This window comes from Pleuronectes platessa, chromosome 7 (genome assembly GCF_947347685.1).
Source record: "Pleuronectes platessa chromosome 7, fPlePla1.1, whole genome shotgun sequence".
Taxonomy (NCBI): domain Eukaryota; kingdom Metazoa; phylum Chordata; class Actinopteri; order Pleuronectiformes; family Pleuronectidae; genus Pleuronectes; species Pleuronectes platessa.
Window position 1 is genome coordinate 16572948 of NC_070632.1, and position 22703 is coordinate 16595650.

The following is a 22703-nucleotide window of genomic DNA, read 5'->3' on the forward strand; positions in this document are numbered from 1 at the left end:
ATATATACAGATGCTATAGAAGTTATTCCATGATTGATATTTAATATATACAATATATGTGCAAACAAAACTTTGATTAACTTTAATGAGAAGACCAATTGACAAATGATCTCAGACCAATAGGAAAATTGATCATACAGTAAATGTATAGATATAGTTTAATACATGTACACTATATATATATATATATGCATTAAAGAAGCAAACAAAAACTGGATAAAGCTTAAATCAAAGACTGGGTTGCCAATTAACCATCTGATTGCACTGGTAAAAATTGCTATTCAAAGTTGTGTACATTGATTTGACACTAGGTGGCACCACACAACAGATAATTCTCTTCGATTTACAACTAGACATGAGCTGTTGCTGTTAACAGTGTCAGGAGTAGTGCACATATTTTACAGCAGGCGTCTTATCTGCAGCACAGAGCACCTTCTTTTACAACATAGCTGTGTTTCATTGAACCCAGAGAGAACTGTGCATGTAACTGCATGTTATGTAGTTCACACTTTAGAGGAGAGACTCAAAGGTGCATTCAGCAGTCAGAGGTTGACACATTGTCGGAGTTTTATTGACTGTCCTGTACCAGTGGATTTTGGTAAGTGTTAATTCATTCAAGACTAAAGAGAATAGAAAAGCTCTTTAATAAGCACAGAAACTAAAAACAGTCATTAAACATGTTATGTTGAAACATAGTATGGAAATTGGAAGTATGTATATGTAATGCTAGGTAGTACTTGTGAACAGCCATTTCTATCAACGTAAGTTGAAGAATATTTTATTAGTTATTGTTTTGAGTTATCCTGCATTGTACAAATGGCCAATTGATTGACAGGATACTGTTTTGTACAACTGTTTGTACTTGGGGTACTCATCTGTTTAGATTTTAATCACTGATTATAGGTGGTTAAGGTTTAATGGCGAAGTGCTATTGATCACTTGAAGATAAGTATTCTTATTAATATAACAATTTGCTAATTGAAAATACTAATATACAAGTAAAAGTCCTTTATTTAAACATAATATTTAAATATGAAAAGTATTTGTTCTGCAGTAATATGTCCTCTAATAACATTGACTGACAACCATTGGTGTAATATTTAGCAGTGCATTATATTTTGTAAGCATATCATAATGCTTCTTTAAAGACTTATATTGTGCAAAGTAACTCTCACTGGCAAATACTGTAGGAGTACAATCATACAACATTAGTGTCAGAAATCAAATGGAGTAGAAGTTTGTACCTTAGAATTGTACTTGAAAAATGTGCTTAGTGATCTTCCACTACTATATCTCATGTTATAGTTTCTTTTAACATGTGAACCAGCCCGGGCAGTACTGCACTGACTTGTTTTTTTGTTTTTCAGTTCAGAGCACTGTGATCATGAAGGTGCCTCCCTTAGGTCTGCTCACCTTTACCCTACTCATGAATGAACTAACCAGTGCCTCTGTGGGGAAAATACTAGTATTCCCATTGGACGGAAGCCACTGGGTAAACATGAAAGTACTCATTGAAGCACTGCATTCCAAAGGCCATGCGGTCACCGTGCTCAGGCCGTATGACAGCTGGTACATCAGTGAAAAATCTCCTTTCTACACCTCCATCACACTTCCAAGCACAGGTGGCTTCAAGGAAAACTTTGAAACATTGTTGTTGCCACAACTGGAGGTCCGGCTACAGAGTAAGTCTATGTCTCCTTGGTCTCTCATCTGGACCCATATTAAATTGCAGCGGATGATTATAAACCAGTTCTCGGAGTTCCACAAGAGAGCGAGTGATATGGTCGTTCAGATGTTTGAGGACGAAAACCTGATGCGTTCCCTTAACGATGCTAAATATGACCTGGTTTTGACCGACCCTGGCATCGGCGGAGGGGCCATGTTGGCACGTCGTCTTCAAGTTCCCCTTGTTTTCAATGTCAGATGGACCATTCAAGGTGAAGCTCATCTTCTCATTGCTCCTTCCCCTCTGTCATACATTCCTTTCGTCGCCACAGAGCTGACAGACAGGATGACCTTCCCTCAGCGAATCAAGAATGTTTTGAGTTATCTTGTCGGGATGTACACCCTATCCTGCATCACAGAACCTCAATACAAACCTGTGGTTAGGAAGTACTTTGGACCCGATGTGGATTACTCAACGTTCTTCCTGGAAGCTGATATATGGCTTATGAGGAATGATTTTATCTTTAATTTTCCACGTCCTATGATGCCTAATATCGTCTACATGGGTGGATTTCAGTGCAAGCCCCAGAAGCCCCTGCCCGAGGACCTGGAGGAGTTTGTCCAGAGCTCAGGAGATCACGGGGTCGTTGTGATGACCTTAGGAACTTTAGTTGGCAAGCTTCCCCAAGATGTTGCAGAGGAGATTGCGGCAGCCTTCGCTCAGCTGCCTCAGAAAGTTGTTTGGAGGTATGTTGGAGAAAGGCCGGTCAACCTGGGTAACAACACATTACTGGTCAACTGGTTGCCCCAGAATGACCTCCTAGGACATCCCAAAACTAGGGCGTTTGTTTGCCACGGCGGCACCAATGGAGTTCAAGAAGCAATTTACCATGGGGTGCCTGTAGTCGGCCTACCCTTATTTTTCGATCAGCCAGATAACCTCTCCAAAATCAAAGCAAGGGGAGCAGCTGTGAATGTGGACATTGCCATGCTCGATAGGCACATCTTTGAAGATGCAGTAAGGGCAGTTCTCTACAACTCCTCTTACAGGGAAAACATGCAGAGACTCTCCAGGCTACACAGAGACCAGCCCATGAAACCACTGGACCGGGCAGTGTTTTGGATAGAATTTGTAATGAGGCACAAAGGAGCCCCTCACCTGCAGACACAAGCGAACAAAATGTCCTGGTTTGTTTACAACTCTGTTGATGTCATCGCTGCTTTGTTGGCAGCTGTTTTGCTCTTAACGTTCACCGGCATGTCAGCTGTAAGATTATTGTGGAGAAAGATTTTTGTTGGAAAAAAGGTCAAACCTGAATAAATGAATGAAATGTGTGTTAAATCCAAGCATTTCTAGACATGATCCCAACAAGTCTCTGTGTGTGATGTTGCATTAGGAAAACAAATTTCTGTTAAAAAAACATGAATAGAGAAAAGGGATTTCAGGATCTATCCACTGGTTTAGGGTTGTATCCAGTATAAACATATGAGCGTGACTGAAGGTTCTCAAGGACAATATTAATAAAGTAAATTCTGTTTTGTTTATCAGTTTGTTTGCAACATCTTAGACACAGGAGCTTACAGGAGGAACAACAGCATAAAGTATCCATCCATCCAGCAGCTATATGTCTCTGGAGTCAAAGTCTGAGAGCAGTGAACCTAAACCAGATGACGTTATGATTAACTTGGTGATTGACCAACATCCCTGTGTGTGTGTGTGTGTGTGTGTGTGTGTGCGTGTGTGTTTCCATATTGTGTGGTGTTCAAAGGGATTGTCTCAAACACGCCTCGACTCGCACCCTTATGTATTGTGTAATTTGTGTTAAACCTCATCCTTGTTTAAATTCTTTGTTAATGAGTTCATCTTTTTGTTAACAAACACTGAGACTGTGAGTTTCCGTGTAACATAATTAAATTGCAAACCTCAACTGATAGTTTTCAAGATGTATTTCTTTTGATTTTACATTTTGTTATATTGAAATCAATCAGTTTCTTTACAGGTCCAGGTTTGAACAGTAGGTGGCAGCATAATGTTGGGCCATGGGATTGAGGAACCATGAAGTACCTTTTCCTTGGATAGATTATTTCAAATGTAAGCATTATCTCTTCAAATGTGTCATCCTACAGCCTTTTGTTAAATTATGATGTGATATCTTACAGATTATAAAAATGTATTAATTGCACATGTAAACTATTGTCCCTATTTCCCTGATCGTGATCATACTCAGGACATGGTGAAACCTGGTTCCTAATATCTCAGAATGAATAAAACATTATCCAGGTTTCTGATTGTCTGTGCAAGAGCAACACTGACTTCTATATGTCCTTGATACCTTTTCATTATCATAATCAACAGTGACATTATCTGACATTAAGTAATTTCTGACAAAGTTTAATAAAATATATCAATTAAAATGTCTTAAATTATCCTGCATTATACAAATTACAGTAGAAAATAGTTAATAATAGGCCCTCATTGAATAAATATGAAAATGTACTGTAGTAGATGAATGCAGCAAATGAATGAGGCTACTGTGTTGTAGGTGTTTAGCCTCTGTTAGTTCAAAGTGGAATAGGATTAAAAGTCTTCTTAAAGCCTGTGCATGTGCCTTTGAGTTCAGGGCTTAGTCAGCTTGTGACCGCTTGACCCAAGGCACAGTTTCAGGCCTGGTGGCACCTTGTTAAGCACCGAGTTCTGTCATGGACGGATTATCGTGTCCACAGGCCCTGGACACAAACTCGCAACAGACCCCTACCCACGTATGCAAAATAGTATATGAAGACTGGCTGTGCCCGAGATTATATATTGCCTTAGGTTAAGAGGACATGAAGCGTCAGACATAGTCTTAATAAATCGTAGATTATATATTATGATTTAATCTGCTATTTTACAAAAAAAAAGAATCTTACAATCAGGTAACATTTTCAAAACCATATTTACGCCAATGTTTTTAAAACCCACAAAAGGCTACACAGCAAGTAAAGAGTCTCATGATACATTTTTCGGCAAAGGGGCCCTGGACACTTTCTCCATGCTGTTAATATTTGGAGAATCCTGTAGCAACACCTGAGAAATACTGGCTTCTGATTGGTCGGCAGAAACAATCCACAGTTCTATTGCATTAAACCTCTAGTTTAACTAGAGGTTAATGTTAATATTAATGTTTAATGTTTAATGTTTAATGTTTAATCTGGCTACAGGCTCTTTTCATGACTGATATTCACTGGCAAATGATTTTGATGTAAGAAAAATGAATCAATGAAGGCCTTATTGTTTTGATATATTAGATTTCTGCTCCTCTTTATGATGGGACGTCGCCGGCCTGTGCCCGCTGTCCCGCCTGTCCCCGCTGTCCTCTGAGATCTCGCGGGATCTGGGATCAGACGGAGGGGGTTAAAAGGAAGGTGGCTCCCGCGACGCATCGGAGCTGTCAGCAGCGGCGGCAGCAGCGCAGGTATCCGGCAGCAGTACCCCAGGCTCCCGCTAGTCCACCCAGCGACACCTCCCTCTCTCCTCCCTGCGTGACACGGTCGGTGTGTGGGAGCCTCGGACGGATCCACGCCGCATCACTCACCCACCACATCCCCTGCTCAGGTCACCCCCCCCCCCCGCCTCCCTTTTTCTTTAATCTCGCCTCTACCGGCATTTCCGTCTCCTCGTCCCCGAAGATGACACCTGGAAAAGCCCGAGCCGCAGTCATGTCCCTCTCGGTGCTGATACTCGGGGCGCTGATGCTGCAGCCCGTCTCCTCTCAGAACGGTAAGAAAACCAGCTCTCCTCTCAGACATGATGCTAGTTACCCGACAACATGGCGTTGGAAAAAAGGGAGAACAGAATAATGCGGCTTTCAGGGGAAGGGTGTCGAGATGAACCATGTCGGGACGCGTGTGTTGTTAAGCAGCGCGAATGTGTCCGCAGCCGCCAGGTCTCATTAGATAATCCCTGAAACCAGTCGAAGGTAAAGCGCGGCGTTTCCTTTTCCTTCCCTGCAGTCTAAAACGAAGGGTCAATAAATCATCGATGGGCCCCAATGTGTATCCGATTGGACGGTGTGCTTCTCAGCAGAGGCCTGTGCGATGTCCCTAAAATGTCCTTTGACGTGTTGAGCTGAATACAGAGTGGAAACATGAGCCCTTCACTCAGCAAGGACAAGTTACTGCTCATTACACTGGGCCAGGAGAGGACACACATGAAGGAATGGTGTCTCATACACACACACACACACACACACACACACACACACACACACACACACACACACACACACACACACACACACACACACACACACACACACACACACACACACACTAACAGGTTTGCAGCTATCCTTAATTAGGACACTTCTGATTTCCATTTCTTCCTGGACCCAAAAATATGAAACCATAATCAGACAAATTATGTTTACCCTCATAAGGACCAGGTTTTGGTCCCTATGGGTGTTACTGGTCCTGATAAGGTCAAAGGTTTCCTGCTGGAAAAGGTCCTAAAGAAGTGACATGAAGTACACACACACACACACACACACACACGTTTTTTACGTTTTAATAACTGGTCACCATTTACTTTAATTGTATTGGATTTGGCTATAATGTATTTAACCCCCAACACTCCAAAAGCTTTTTGTGGACTCAAACATTCAAAGCCAGCCCTCCATCGGTATTTGTGAGTAGATAATCAGTGAATTTTCATTTCTGGGTGAACTATCCCTTTAACTCTGACCAATTTATACCTAACCCTGGCCTTAACTTAACCACTTCTTATTCACAATTCACTTCAACCAGATCCAATTCATGGCTAATCCTAGACTTAATCAAATAACAACTCATATATTACCATACAGTATATTTATATATTACTGAACCTTAACCTCAGAAAGGAGGTTTTTCCTCATTAGAGCCAGGCTTTGGTCCAAATGTAATCTACTGCGTTAGGGTTTGTGCTGGAAAAGGTTTTAAAGATGTAACAAAACTGAGTGTAAAGGCACATACATACAAACAGAGCCATAACCATGACTAATTCATTCCTAACCCCAACCTAATCACAAGTCACCAACCTTAACAGGGACCCCATCAATTATGTTTTGCCTTATAAGGACCAGGGTTTTGTCCCCATGAGGTCCACTCGTCCTGATTAGGTCAGTGTTAATTCTGGAAAAGGTCCCAAAGAGGCAACAAAAGTGTTTACCCACACACAGACACACACATACTCGATCAACATGCAGCACGCTTGCTGTCTGCTGAGATACGTTAGGATGTAGATTATTAGTAATTCAGCGTTTAGTCTCCTGCAGTGTATCCTTTAACTCACTCCTGCAGAGTGAGCTAATTCCCTGCATCACTCCAGGTTTCTGAAACAGGAAAAAAAAAATCTTAGCCAATGTAATTAGACGTAGGACCTTCAAAGTGCGGCTCTGTAAATAGCATCAGTCCATTTTGCTGCATGCCTCTATTTTTAGAGCAGAGATGCTGCACTGGGAACCATGGCTTTAATGTGCTCCTGCAACAGTGAATCTGTTAACTATTCGTCGAGATGCACCGCACTGCAGGATGGCATTGATTTCTCGGCGCTCTCCTACTTGTGCAAATGACTCCCCGCTCATAAATCTCATCCCCAGCGAACAGATCGGGGCCGTGTGGCTCCATCTTAGCCGAGTATTTGTAAGTGTGCGCTGTAGCTGAAGCTTCTGGCTCATTGCAGGCACTGTGTGAGAAGGAGTGAATCCCAGCTCAGGACCTTCCCCCCCCGAGCTGACCACGTGTAGGATGCATTACGTGTCTCCTCCCATGCTGCACACCCACTCTTCACATTTCTTCGTCAATCAGTGCTACAGCAGATAAATCTCAGAACGCTGGTTTCATGTAATGGCTTGAACATCTAGAGTGTGATCTTGTCTTCTTGTTTGTAAGAGTCCAAAGAGTGTCTTAGTAGAGTATATATATATATATAGAATATTATTAGTACATATTATAGGCTAGCATTGCTGTTGGGTGTATCACGTTTACATGATTTGTTCTCCAGTTAACAACCATTAGAGGCCAGTGGCAGCAGAATGAACAATGCAGATGTGTTTGCATTTAACATTAATGTTTGCATTTTTTAATTCAAGTTCAATATATTTGACTATTTGTATTTTCTTATTAGTTATAATTGATGATTGATTGATTAGTGGAGTAAATAGAAGACAAAGTGTATTGCAAATTGTACAACAATGTATTGCTCATCCAGGGAAATACATAACACATCTTATGCTTGAAGTCAAAAGGACCAGGACGACACAGCAACCAGTTAATTTGCAGTCGGGCTTGAATATCATTTTATTGATTTGAACTAACACTTCGCATTTGGGCTTAAAAAATATATAAATCTAATATATTTAATTGATTATCAATGCAACTAACTTTTTCAGCTCTGATTTACTGTTCTTCCACATAAAACAAATTATATCCCTTCTATTGTGAAAGTAATGACTTTCCTTACTCAGCTCAGTTTTTAAGAGTATAAACCTTTTTGATTCAATTCAAGGGGCCATTTTTAGTACACAATGACTAGACTGCATTAAAGTATATCAATCTTACTATTTTAAATTAAATCATATTCATAATCCTTTAAACAGTGACTTGGAATGTCAGTTTGCTCCGGGCAGTTGTCAAATCTGACAGATGGCCGAGTGGCCATCTGTCAGATTGTACAGTTTGACGACTCAACCAGAGATCGGCACAGATTTAAAACCTGACTCTTCATGCTATTCTATTAAAAACTGTAATGATCATTTTAATATCATAACACGATAATGAGGCCATTTGAAAGGGGTTCGGTTTAGTCATTTTGACAGCATAAACATAATACACTTTGGCACATATATATATATACACCAACAATGATACAAACAAAAGTCAGAGTAATTTAATCCAAATTAGAGCAAGCATATAAAACTGAAAAAACGAAATAAGATATGTTTTCCAAGAATAAGGTGAGATGTGTTTACAGGCAATAAACAATACATAATTTTTTTTTAAAGGATAAACATAATGAGAGGAAATAAGAAAAGAGCAAGTTTGTATGGCTGCTTTAAACTGGCACTGGCATTGAGAGATTATTGTAAAAAATAAAAAGTATATGTTAGTTGGGTCAATTTAAGGGGCCCCCTGGGCTAAAAGAAATACATTTATGAAAAAGATTAATTGCATTCCTAGTTATTTTCAAAGATTAAGGATATTAAAAGATTGTGAAATGAATCAGGATGTTCTGAAGTCATAAACGATTTTTTTCCCAATGCAATTCAGCCCATATAACTCTAAGTAGACCAGCAACAAGGACTTGATTAATTTGTCTATTTAAAGAAAACGTTTAATGATGTCACCTTGTGCTGTAAGACACTGAGCATCTCTACTGTTTCTGATGTTTAACATCGCAAACTATTAACTAATTAATTAGATAAAATAAGCTGAAGATTATTCGGGTCACACATGCCCCTACACATGCAACCACGCTCCAAAAGCAAACAAACATCCATGTGACATGAGTGACATCATTCAGACGTGTACGGGACCGTGGCGTGCCGGCACAGTGTGACTGGCTCAGCACATCTCGACTTCCAGAGGTGTCAGGATTAGTCTCTCAGCATTTCTATGTTGGGAGCTGAAGTGTTTCTTTTGCTGTTCAGCCCCACTTGTGTTGTTAACTGGTCCGTATACATACACAGGAATCTATACAGGGCTTGATGACTCGTCGTGGGCCGTACAGCAGGGTTATGATGTCCGTTGAACCCCCCCCCCCCCATGATTGTCTGTCTTGTGGTGATCTTCCCGGTCGGGTTGTCTGTCTCTTCTGCTTCCGACTTGGTAGCCGTAGATTGCTTCTATGGAAACGGATGGGGTCTATTACCAATGCGCCCACACGCTCCCCAGAGACTTAGAGCTGCAGCTCCTATGAATCTCCTCAATCTCATGTGCACGCTGCACGCTGCCTATAGACCAGGCTCATGACTACGGCCCCTCGTCCTTCTCCTCCTCCTCCTCCTCCTCCATGAGCAGCCATGATCAATTGTTACTCCTCTATTGCGTTGGCCACTGAGATTGGGACATTCCAGTGAAATGAACAGTACAGTTTGGTGTCTGGATTGTATAATTATATTTAAAGCAGCTTCTCTGAGCACTAATGATCATCACACAGATGGGATGTAGTATTATATTATTATTATTAATATTATTAATAAAATATTGCAAGGTCACTTGGAGGACTTTTGGATGTGAGCGCCGTGTGAGCCGGGCACAAATTTAAAAGATTTTATTAATTGAACATTAACCAAGTGAGAGCAGCCGTGCAGGGGCGTCCCAGCAGAATCAAATTAAAGCTTCCCATGAATAGCAGTAATAATGGCTGCAGCACATCTGAGGTCGTCTCTCTCTCTCTCTCTCTTTCTCTCTCTCTCTCTCTCTCCTGCTCTCTGCGCTACCCTAGATATTGACGTGACCACTGCACACAGTATGAGGATGATGTTTGATTTATTAGAAACAATTGATCCATTAGTCCACTGACAGAAAATTAATCAGCAACTATGCTAAATTCCTTAATATCTTCAGTCAAAATGGCCAAATATGATCTTGTCTTACATCCTCACATCTGCTTTTTTGTCCTATCTGACAATAAACCATATATCTTTAAACATGATTAAAATGCAGACTAATCAATTCTGAGAATTATTGTTTTATATATGGAAATCTTTTCACTTTTTCTTAGCATTTTTTTGACCAAACAATTGCATGATTAAATATAATTGATTCAGAAAATTTAAAACAAGTGATGATGAAAACATTCATTAGTTGCAGCCCATTTGTTATATTTTCAGAGACTTTAATTCACCTTTGTTTTCTGTTTTTTGTTTTAAATTTGAATGTTATATTTCATTGTCTTTTTTTGATTATTTCACATGATCTGTTTTCTTCCTTTCCTTTCTGGTTCCTTTTTAATTTACCCTGTCGTTTTCTCACCTTTCCATCCCACGCCTGTTTCCCTTTTCTTTGGGCTTATCTCTGGACATGTCGTCCCACAAACCTCCACCTCCACCAGCCGGCTTTGTGAAATCCCCTCTCTCCGAGACTAAACTCACGGGCGACGTCTTTGAGCTGTACTGTGACGTGGTGGGAAGCCCCACCCCAGAGATCCAGTGGTGGTACTCTGAGATCAACCGAGCCGATTCTTTCAGGCAACTGTGGGACGGCGCCCGTAAGCGTCGGGTGTCCATCAGCACGGCCTACGGCACCAACGCCGTGAGCGTGCTGGCCGTCTCTCGTCTCACGCTGGACGACGCCGGGACCTACGAGTGCAGAGCCAGCAATGACCCGCGACGTAACGACCTGCATCAAAATCCAGCCACCACCTGGATCCGTGCTCAGGCCACTATAACGGTGCTGCAGAGTGAGTGGTCAGTGTAGAGGAGTCCCCCCACCACTATCACCCCTCCTCCCCAGCAGCCATATTTAACAGTTCCTGTGTGATTCAGTCTCCCTCGATCCGCTAGCTTCCTCCGTAGGCGCCATCCTCCCCTACAGACCTGGAAAATGAAGAAAAACACAACCAACTCACCCTCGTGTTTTCCTTTACAAGCAGAGTTGAGTAGTATTTAGTTTTGTGCTAATCCCTTTCCTTCAGTACGTCCCTCAGTCTGTAGAGTCCGGTTTCCCTTCATCTCCCTTCTACTTCACCTAGACTTGGATTTCATGTAGTCAAGGTAGTTGATGGAGCTGATGGTTTCTTTTTCTCACCAGTTGTGAAGTCTAATTTAACTGTACTGTGATGTTCGTTTGTGCTGGCTAAATAGATTTGTAGTTTCACCGCTGTCTACATGTTTAAGCAAGGTGTGGATAAAAAGGTATAAGCAGGATATTAACTACCACTACACGTATAATTGTAGAGTGTTGGTCTCTAATCCAGAGCGACTTCATATCTCTGGATTATGAGAAAGATCTTGACCTTCAGTCGTCTTTACTGGCGGCTAACATGAACATGTCTTTTATAAATGCTAAGTTAGTTGTGGTAAGATTACCTGCACAATTAGGTTATTGTGACCTCATTAGGTTTGTGCTTCATGATCAGGATTTGTGGGACAAACTAGTCCCTGGTCTTCCTGATATTCAGATAAGTTAATTATGCAGTAAATTTACAGCCCAGCTCTGTAATTCAAGAGCGGCAGGTGGCTGAAATCTCTACAGTGGCCAAGACGTTGCGCACAAGCTCATTAACGAAAGCACACATGCAGGAGCCACAACACAAATGCAAAAGTGACAACACTACCGAAAAGCCACACAACGGAGACACAATCACAATTGACGCGAGCGACAATGGATGTCGGAAATGAAACGAGAAGAGTTCATTTCTACGTTCAAGACAGCCATCGTAACAGTCAGTGAACAGTCGGTCGCCCCTTCATATTTTATGCTTGTCTGAGGTTGGTGTCGTACCTTTTTGGCTGCTTCAAGTACCTGCACCATAACTCCTCAATCTTCGACTGGCTCGACATGTTTTTCACAAACAACGGCTCACCTGACTTCAGAAAGTAACTGCTCATTTCATTGTCAGCATCCATCGTTGCTCACATCCATTGTGATTGTATTTTTGTGTGGATCTTTCAGTTGCATAGTCACCTTTGCATTTATTTTTCCGCTTGTGTGAGGCCACCATACAAAAGCATGCAGACCACAACACAGTGACACCTGCAGAATTCATCTAGAACTGAGCTATTTAACCTCCTGATTGTATTATCAAGCTTTTGTGAAAAGCCTGTTCTTTAGCTTCTGCTCATTAGTCCCACATGTAACAGAACATTAAGCATGGTGATTAGATGCTTCTTACTGAAATGCACCATGGGAGTTGATATCTGATTGTACACAGGCTAGTAGGTTTAAGTTTTATCAAAGTAGCAGGTATTTACTATTACAGATTTACAGACTTACATCTATTGTTCTGATATTTCAGTTTCGCCTAAAAATGTATGGATTCCTATTTCAGGAACGCCGGATGCACCAATGAATTCCACCCACTGAGCCACTCTGTTTCTTTTATATTATCTATAACTCTGTATCTTATATAAAGTGTGGTTGTCTTGTCTGAATCATTTGTGCTTTGTTTACATCTTCCAACACACCCTCACCCACGAGTCCTTGCAAGCATCCCCTCTGTGGTAGCTGATCTGTGTCTCTTTTTACAGAGCCGTCAATCACCGCCTCCGACCACATCACACTTCCAGTGGAAGGCGACGCTTTCACGCTGCAGTGCAACCTGACCAGCGCCTACACTGAACCCCAGGAGAGCTACTGGATGAAGGATGGCGAGGAGATCCCGGACACACGCAGTCTGAATAAGAACACTGAGTACAGGTGGGAGTCACTGCAAATTATTTTGCGTGTGTGTGTGTGTGTCTGTGTTTAGCGGTCGGTTGTGGGTTCATGTGAGTTGTGTTTATGCTCTGCAGGCTGAGGAAACCAAGGGGAGACGACGCTGGAGTGTACACCTGTGTCTACACCTTTGAGGCGGCTCCGTCAGGCAACGCCTCCATTGAAGTTAGATGTAGGTGTTGATTTGTGAGCTACAGGCGTCTTTGTTAGTTTCAAGGCCACATTAGAGATGTCACCGATAAAAATGGCCTGCGTGGCCTTGAGCCACCAGCAGCCCTGTCATGTGAGGACCTGTGATTTTCGAGCGGCTCTGCTGGCGGCTCAGGGGCAGCCGGCGCCCTTGACACCTCCATCTAACCAATGCCCGGCTCAGTGGCAGCAGATGGTGGCTTGTTTGTCTGATGGCAAAGGATTATGTCTCAACCCTCAGAACGTGGTCTGTCTTCTTTACTGTCCCTGTTCACATTTATTTTATGGTAAAATTCTGTTGGTCCAGGCAAATAAACTAATTATATTTGTGCAGGTAAAAATTATTATAACAATACAAAGAATAAAACAGACAGACATCTTTTGATGATGTGAATGACATTTTTGATGTCCATATTTCACTTCTCTTCTCACAGACTAGTCAGTTTCCTACTGAACCTTCTATTTCTCATAAAAGATAAAAATTGTTTTTATCTTTTAGATTAGTAAAAATACACAAGATCCTGCATGTTTAATTCTTTTGTTGTTTCTTTTAAATTGTGTTCTTGGAGATTATAGTAAATTTGTTGCATAATTGCCTCCATGCAGGAAATATTTATTTTTCTGTCTCACTCTGTGCTTTGTGCAATCTTACTGAAATAGTACATTACATAAATACAACTTAATAATTATCTCTATTATAATTTCAAGTGATAACAGTAAAGCGTCTGTTTAGTGCCTGACATTTTTCCTTTATTTATGCATTTCATTACCATTGTTGACTTTAAAAATGCATTAGTTAGAGTGCTCTTTATTATCAGGTCCAACTAGAAAATGAAAACATGAAAAAGGACACATTTTCAACCCGTACATTATTTTCATGCAGCTCACCGACATGATTGCACCGGAATTTTTCCAAATAACTGCCCCCACATTAGACCCCTAATAGTTTATTTTTGTGAACCTTTTCTATTATTATAACTATTACTTGCTATTTTCTCTGTTTTAGCTGCTCCAGATATTACAGGCCACAAGCGCAGTGAGAATAAGAATGAAGGCCAGCTTGCTGTGCTCTACTGCAAGTCTCAGGGCTACCCTCACCCCCTCTGGACCTGGAAGAAGTTTGAGAACGGCGTTTTAAGGGTATATGACTCAACTACACACACTATACAATATATCATTAGGTTTGTATATATGTTGTGAACTTCAGGTGCTCTAGTGTGTTCAAATCTGACTAAATAACTGTGTCACATATTATGCCTGTTATAAGGATTCAATTAAAACGACACTTTCACTAAATTACTTCAACTATTCGATCAAATGGAAAATCTTGCAAATATTTTACAACATTTGATTTAATTATAATGCACTTAATTTCTAAAAAGTTAAAAAATAAATAAAATCGATGAGACCTATTGGAACTGTAAAAATACAGTTTAAGGATAGTAACAGTGACAGTTATAGAGGAGCAACAGTTCAATAAGCCAGCTTATAAACTACTTTGTTATTTCCAAATGTTCCTGTTATACAGATTTAAATGTTGATTTAAAACATGATGTGTAAACTTATAAAGTAAAAGCATCTTTGTTCATGTGCCTCTGTAGGAAATTGACAACTCAACCGGACGCTTCTTCATCAACAGCAGAGACAATTACACCGAGCTCAACATTATCAACCTGGACATTAGTCTGGATCCAGGCGAGTACCACTGCAACGCCACCAACAATATCAGCAGCCGCGGCGAGAAGTCGGTGCTGAGGGTCCGCAGCCACTTGGCCCCCTTATGGCCTCTCCTGGGAGTTTTGGCCGAGATCATCATCCTGGTCGTCATCATCGTTGTTTATGAGAAGCGCAAGAAGCCTGAGGATTTGCAAGACGGTGAGTCACCAGCAAGTGGTGTCTGGAATTGTTTTATTATTTCTCTGTTTTAACATTCCTGAACAGAAACAGACTTTATTGTACAATTTTGACTTTTTTTAATGTAATTAATTCCTTTCACCAGAGACACCAACAGAGTTACCTGACCCCGTGCCGTGCCCGCATTCAATAATTCAGTCTGGCATGGTTGACCCGATAGGCAGACACTGTTGCAAGAGGTCGCACCTTGTCAGGACAATTTAATCCATTTAATATTCATGAGAAATATGATACTGCAGTGTTGCGGAGGTGGACAGTTTCAATTATTAACAGCTTTCCAAGGACCTTGTTGTGTCCCCAAGCTGCTGCGAGCTGAACCACCACACGTCATTTAGCTACACGACCAGCGCTCGTCACACTGGGATAATTTTTTTCCCTTTAATACTGCTGAGAATTTCCCTTTCAAGATACTAGCTATATCATAAATCATGCATTAATGGTATTTGGTTGACCTTTTCCCCCTCAAACAGACTTTTGATGTTGTCACAAGCTGATTAGCCCCAACATGCAGTGAATGACAGACAGCTCCCTGTGACAGTCACTGTGTCACCATTATGGATCATTACAGGGTCCTGAGATGGACTTGAAGGGTTCTGCTCATTTTGATAAACTTTACAACCTCACAAAACAGATGTAGACTGTGAATCGTGAGTCAACTGTAGATAATTCATGTTTTACATTGAATTAGGGTTAGTGTTGGTTGCTGATTACAGATTGTTTTAATGTATACCATCCTCCCTTTTCCACCAAATTGCATAACCTAAATCATGTTTTTGGTAAGTGTGAGACTCTGCATGTGTCATGAATTTTCAATGAGGATTCAGCCTCTTCTATTTCCTGCTCACAGCACAGGATGCACTTCTGTTAAGCTTCCTCCATCCTCAGCTTTACAGTTTTTCTTTATTTGTTACAAATGCCCATATTTCTAGCAACAAACTCAAACTTGCTACAGCGATGAAATGGCATGCAAGAAGTCGCTGTAAAGAATTTAATCTATTTTGTGGTCGTCAGTCGTTTCTACTCACCGTTTCACACGGCTTTGAGCTATTACATACAGTTAAGCTTCTCATCGATCTCTCTGAATGAACAGAGGTTCTTTGCTATTGCTGCTTGTCTTTGCATGACAACAGTATTTATTTTTTCCATTTAAAAATTACCTGTATGTAATTGATCTCACTTGCACATGCGTTTCATTGTGTTGTTGTGCTGGATTTCTACTGCACTCTGTGTGTTTGTTAATGACCTCAGCGGGTCCTTTTTTGCCGCGGCATGACAGCGCGTTGTTTACTTTGTTCTTATTTCATCTGTAGGCTGCATTTTCATTCCATGAAACAGGCTGCAAATGCAGTAGAGCTAAAGGAGAACTCCTCATAAGGCTCAGGGCTGAATCCGATATGTGTTGCATCGCTTTGTTTAAACTAAACTCTTTGTCCTTGCATCAACTTGTACTACCTTCTTGCGATTATTTAATTTTGTTGGTCTTCATTTCTCCATATTTTTCCTTGTTGCATCAGATGATGACCCAGCTGGACCAGTGTAAGTATAGACCTTTAGCCTTCTCTCTGTGTAGCCCCGTGCATTCCTGTGTGTTTTGTTTTAGCTCACCATCACGCATCTACTGTCGACTGTGTATAGAGCTCATGATCTATGAACCCCCCAAATCTGGGTCCCAAATAACTTAGAGCAATATGTGTTGATTTATTTGGCTGCTTTTTAAGTAAAACACATAAACATATTTTGATGTCAGACATGGATACTTTAAATTGTACTGTTTAGGAAATCCATGATGCTCTTTGATTAAATTTGATTACATTTATAAGTAGTATATAAATGTTTATTAAATAGTTCATAATCAGTTTTTAACTATAATGTAGTCATGATAAGTAAAGTGCTAATTTATGTCTTGGTCAACAAGTATGTCTCCTCCTGTGGGCAGTTTAATTTGATTTTCATTTTAGTATAAACAGGTATTTAATAATAATAAATATATAAAACTGTTCTAATAATGCTAATATAAAACTAACATTAACTTCTTGTCAGATGTTATAAATGATTAAACAATAAAATGTCCTTATAACTATTAATACTACAAGAAAAACTTATTAAAAATGTCTATAATGCTCCACCACTGTAAAATGTGTGAAATTTGTTGTTTTAATCTACCCTTTAATGTTTATTACAACTGCAACTAAATATTTATTTCAGATAACATCATCGGGGTTATTTTATTTCAAATGTTGCCAGAAAAATACGTAACACAACACAGGCTGTGTGTAAAATCAGTGGAATGCCTCTTTAAACCAGACAAGATAAACAAAATGTTAGACAATATTATAAATTCCGCTTAAAAAAAAATCTAAATTATCTAATTAAAAATTAGATGAAACAGAGAAGAAACACATTTTTGTGTCTTACTATAAATATTGACGGCAATGACTAAGCAGAACTAGAATCAACCCATGTTTTGTGAATCATTCTCTCGACTAGAGTAACAGTTTAAGCACATTTGTGTGTGATGTGTGAACTGATTGTGTCATTTGCTTCCTGCCAAAGGAAAACTAATTCCACCAACAACCACAAAGACAAGAACCTCCGCCAGAGGAATACGAACTGAGCAGCCTGTCCGCTGAGTAAGTATTCAATTATTAAGAGGAAGCCTGACGATCAGTATGTTTGATGAGCCTGTGGCCACAAAACACGAGATGAGCAGCCATTCAGTCTGAGACTGTCACTGAAGTTTCTTGTAAAGCAAAACAAGGCCTAATGAGTGGATTTGTTTTTGTTTTATTTACAGGTTCCATTACACATGTATTGACCATATGAAGGTAAACAAGAGGAGAGTCCATTCCAGTTATAGGATGTATCTGCCATTGCAAGTGTGGTTGTGCAGGAGTTAAGTGGGGCATGCCTTATGATTGTGTGAGGGTGTGAGATCAGGAATTGGAAGCATTATGGAATTGTTCACATTATAACCATTGTTGCTGCATGCGGTTGTTGACGTTTATGATTTTTTTTTTCTCCCTCTTATTCACTAATTTAACATTTTTACTACTTCTAAAGTAATGCATGCAAGATGTTGACCTTCTGTTTGATACAGAGATGGCTTTCTTTTGTTTTGTTTTCTCTGAGAGTGGCTTCATGTAGATAACCCGTACTGTGTCCTAGAGGAATTAACTAAACTCAGCAATGTAAAAGAAAATAACCACCATAATCTGGTATGACAGTCGTGTACAGTTTTATCATTCCACTGCATACCATTTTCTAAGTTCTATCATTTTACCAGACAGTATGTATTACATTATAAGGGCTTCGCAATGTCCCTCTAAACTCAGTTAAGGTTTACTTATGCTGTATGTATGTACTGTATGTTTCCAATCACTATAACTGTGTATCAGATCATTAATATAAAGACTATTCATATAATATGATGCACTTAAATGTTGAGAATAATGAAAAACTGTATACACTTTAGGGAACATGTACTAATCATTCTAACATTGTTTTATAAGTATGTGTATTGTACAGCATGGCTATTATACTATGCAATTATTATCCATATCAATATATTGAAAGTCATTGCAGCTTTTGATTTCTCTGTGACAAAGCTTTAAACTAATAGGATCACCGTAGAGCGTTGATGGCACACTACACAGCTGCATGAAACATCCACAGCTGACGTGGGAGGTGGCGAGAGGGAGGCCCACGTCAGGTCCGGCACTCTAAGCAATTCCTAAATCCTGAGTCATTTTTAAGAATAAATATCTGGAAAATGTGTACGTTGAGTTTTGTGTTTATTTTGTCGAAGAGAAGAGATGTTCAACTGCTCCAATAATGATAGCACAGGCTTTTCTATGGGAATGCAGAAAACATGAAAGCATGTGGTGAACAGCACCATCTAGTGGGATTGTGAGTGACTCACTGCGGACCTGCTCAACATGGTGAAGTGAGTTTGATTTCCGTGTTAAAAGTATAAACTGACTTTGGTCCAACATATGTAGATGGTCTCTTATTTCAACAAAGACAACTCAGTCCTGATTAAATGGAGAAAATTCTGTTAACTTTTTCAAAACTAATAATGAGATGAGATCAGTGAAGAAATTACCAAAGGATAATTTATTTTAATCATCAAGTTAGATTAATTCCAGAAAGTGCTGGTTTATTTATTTATGCTGTTTAGAAATATTTAGTGGCTGTTTGTGTTTTTTTTTCTCAAAAATGAATCTATGCAAACTATAATCAGGGTGTGTGATAGAGTAACCTCCTACCACTTGATTTATATGAGTGATACTGAAGAGCAATATCTGATTATGAACCTGAATAAAGATGAGGCTCGACACAATGAATCATTAAAATTCAGGGGGAAAAATGCACCAAGGAATCTGCTTCTTTTCAAACTGTATATTCAAAGTGGGTATAGCATTTTAGTTCCTTAAACTCTGAGTAAAATGACAAATTGAAATGAAATTTGTTTCTGGGCAAGGATTTGATTGGCACCTTTTTGTTTTACACCTTCACAAGGCATTTTTGATAAAAAAATAAAAAAAATAAGACGACACAAATTGTTTAAGTGCAGAAGAAAGACAAAGTGTGGGGTAAACAGGAAAACCTTTGTAGCTTACGGTCCAGTGTGTAGGATTTGGTCCATCTATTGGGAGAAGTGAAATATACCAATCATGTGTTCATAATAACCAGAGACTAAGAATCATGTTTTCGTTACTTTAGAACAGGGGTGTCCAAACTACGGCCCGCGGGCCATCTGCGGCCCGCCATCCATTTTAAATTGGCCCGCCTCAAAAAAAAAAAAAAAATGTAATTTTTTTATTTAAATACTTTTTTTTTTTTTTTTTATACCAGCAATTTAGTAGCACTTACTTATAGCACTTTGTAGTTTTGCTCTATTGTGGGAGAAATTGTACTTTCTTGTATTTTTGTTTTTCGTGGTTTGTACCCTCAGGTACCCTTGAATGCATTGATTGTAAATCACTTTGGATTAAAGCGTCAGCTAATTGAATTGTAATGTAATGGACTATGGCCCACCGTATTGTACTTCTCAGTTTAGATACTAGGTGGCGCCCATCTCACCCCTGACCTGCCAGCTGTCCCTCAGAATGACGCCACGCCCCCCGCCCTTAGCGGCGCAATTGAGGCGCACTGTTAACGGTCCGCTCCAGGGCAGGGGGGCGTAGCGGCGTGAGTGGCCCAGACCTTCGAATTTTTTTCTGTATGTGGCCCTCGGGATAAAAAGTTTGGACACCCCTGCTTTAGAATGTCCCCCCGTATATCTGCACCAGGAGAAGCTGCTCTTCCCGCCATGTTGCACCATGTTTCTATGGTCAAACCAAACACTGGCTCTTTAGATGACTTTGATTTTTTTTCTGAAGGCCTCCTTAGTTTCTCCTATGCTTGGAAGTGAGGGATGAGTTGAGGGATGAGGGTTTTTCAGAGTCAATATGTAACTTCACCTCTAGAAAGCACCAACTGTTACACACTGAACCGATAACATTGGTTAACAGCAGCCATTTTCTCTTCATTAAATTCAGCCAAACGTTACATCAAGTTACAGTGGACATGAATAACATGAGAGTTCATCCTACGAGGTTGTTCTGCCTGCAGACCTAATGGAGAGTGATGACTACTGGTGTTATTTCCGGATAAGGAGACTCAGAACAGAAGTGCCGACGCCTGGAGAGTTAGATTTGGGCAGAATCGTTACTGATGGGAAAAGCTACAGTATAAATAACAAAAAGCAATAAAGAAGTAACCAGCACACATGCATACATATTTTAACGAAAGGTCATTTTACATCCCGACGTGATGTCACCATTGATGGGAATAATATAAATGACATGAATTAAACTGAAAGGTTTCTGTCGCATAGTGGCAGACATAGATTACGTAGGCTTTACATACAGTCTATACAGGCTGCTGTATTGTGGGTAATATTGATCTCTGATATATGGCAACATTTATCATGTGTCATAGGGAAATATGTTGGCAACAATACACAGCTCATTTCTTCCTGTCAGGTGGCATTACTCCATATAAAATTGCTTTATGGTATAAATCAGTTCAGCAAAGCTCACATTGAGTCACCCAGATGGATAATGCATCCAGCTGTCAACAGCCTTACGTCAAATTCATTTTCCCATGTTGCTTTGTGCCAGGAAAGTATTTCATTGCTCGTCTATAAGACTGGAAATGTCATCTTCAGGGTATAAAATTAAACTGTGTGGACACAGGTTATTAATGGAAACAGGTGGACGCTCAGGTTGAATCTCGATGTAAGGTTGTAGTTTGAAATCACACAGTAAGTAAAGGTTCAAAACATCAACATCAATAAGGACATAAAGGAGAATGTGACTTCTCTTCCCTGTTTAAACTTTAGATTCAAGCGCTGGTAATAGGATGCCAGGGTGTGAAATTGGAAATAGTGCATTGTTTTCTACATTTTAGATATTTCAGACCTTGTCCTTCGTTGTTTTCAATGGTTGATGGACTAAGTATTGCTGCTAAAAATATCACCTGGCTTATGTCTTGAAATCTGTTGTTTTAAAAGATATTTGGCAGCGAGTTAAGTGGACTACTGCAGCCCGTTGACCTGTAAAGTGTTATTTTTATGATATCGTATATCAGAATTTGGTCACATTTATTTTTCCCCATAAAACCCATATTTTTAATGCAATATAATCTCGCTCTAAAAACGAATGCTTTAACTATTTCACCTAATATGACTTTTGAATAACTAAATACATTCATTATCATTATAAACTCAACAAAATATACGTTTTCTTGTCTAAAGTTGGTTAATACATAATTCATGGTGGCATAGCACAAACTTTTAACTTTGGGCCAGAGTATGGGTTCTGCAGTTTTGCAGGAGTTTTTGAAAAAGCTGGATCACCTTAGCAATTCTGCAGGGGTTATCACCTTACTCCATCTTTACTGTTCTATTTGAGTGAAGTATGACATCACAGGTTAGTGTTAGTAATTTACTTATAAGTTATATCTCTATCAATGTGATAAATCTTATTCCAATGTATTCTGTAGTACCTTCTAAGAGCTCATATAAACTACCAGGGGGAAACCTATGGGGAAACCAAGTAACTGGATCTCAGATAGGACAAATGTTTAAAGTTGGTAATATTTAATGTTGAAAATTCTTAGTCTGTTAGCCTCTATATCACACCTTAAATAATTCGGAAAGAAAAACCATCTGAACAAAAGATGATTAATTTGCCCAACTTTCTAAAGTTGTAGCAACGTCCACAGGTTGAAACTAACGATTTAACAGAGCCTGAACGGTCAGTTCATTCAAAAGTGTCAGTGTGAGCTCAGAAGTATCTGATCATGTGATGTCTATAGGATTCAAACCAGAAGAAAGTATTTGTCATGTGAAAACCAAAAGTATAGACAGGATTTCTGTAATTGAAGAGTGATTATCCTAAAGGTCAGCCGTCTGGGAGATGAATATCATATTTTGGGTTTGAATGGAAGAATGGAAGTGTTATGAATTACAGAGAAAAGATCTGCCAAAGTAA

The 22703-nt window shown here is 39.8% G+C and overlaps 2 protein-coding genes across 4 annotated transcripts; both read left to right on the forward strand.

Moving 5' to 3' along the window:
* The first annotated feature begins 383 nt into the window (after positions 1-383).
* On the forward strand, positions 384-3949 carry LOC128445137 (UDP-glucuronosyltransferase 2C1). 2 transcript variants are annotated; one of them, XM_053427944.1, is made up of 2 exons: positions 384-598; positions 1368-3949. In XM_053427944.1, the coding sequence occupies exon 2, from the start codon at positions 1385-1387 to the stop codon at positions 2984-2986; it is 1602 nt and encodes a 533-aa protein (XP_053283919.1). In that variant the 5' UTR covers positions 384-598; positions 1368-1384; the 3' UTR covers positions 2987-3949. The 2 variants fall into 2 exon arrangements, with proteins under 2 accessions (XP_053283919.1, XP_053283920.1); XM_053427945.1 differs by having other exon boundaries at positions 1373-3949.
* A 1266-nt stretch (positions 3950-5215) lies between these two features.
* Positions 5216-18939, forward strand: LOC128444535 (neuroplastin). Of its 2 annotated transcripts, XM_053427064.1 has the most exons (9): positions 5216-5425; positions 10739-11086; positions 12876-13044; positions 13140-13234; positions 14258-14391; positions 14853-15126; positions 16680-16701; positions 17719-17795; positions 17960-18939. In XM_053427064.1, the coding sequence occupies exons 1-8, from the start codon at positions 5335-5337 to the stop codon at positions 17777-17779; spliced, it is 1194 nt and encodes a 397-aa protein (XP_053283039.1). In that variant the 5' UTR covers positions 5216-5334; the 3' UTR covers positions 17780-17795; positions 17960-18939. The 2 variants fall into 2 exon arrangements, with proteins under 2 accessions (XP_053283039.1, XP_053283040.1); XM_053427065.1 differs by lacking the exon at positions 10739-11086.
* Positions 18940-22703: the final 3764 nt, after the last annotated feature.

Excerpts from the sequence above, each read along its gene's own strand:
- LOC128445137 (XM_053427944.1), top strand. The coding sequence starts at position 1,385 with ATGAAGGTGCCTCCCTTAGGTCTGCTCACCTTTACCCTACTCATGAAT.
- LOC128444535 (XM_053427064.1), top strand. The coding sequence starts at position 5,335 with ATGACACCTGGAAAAGCCCGAGCCGCAGTCATGTCCCTCTCGGTGCTG. Across the intron at positions 11,087-12,875 it reads CACTATAACGGTGCTGCAGA|AGCCGTCAATCACCGCCTCC; the intron begins GTGAGTGGTCAG and ends CTCTTTTTACAG. Across the intron at positions 13,045-13,139 it reads AATAAGAACACTGAGTACAG|GCTGAGGAAACCAAGGGGAG; the intron begins GTGGGAGTCACT and ends TATGCTCTGCAG.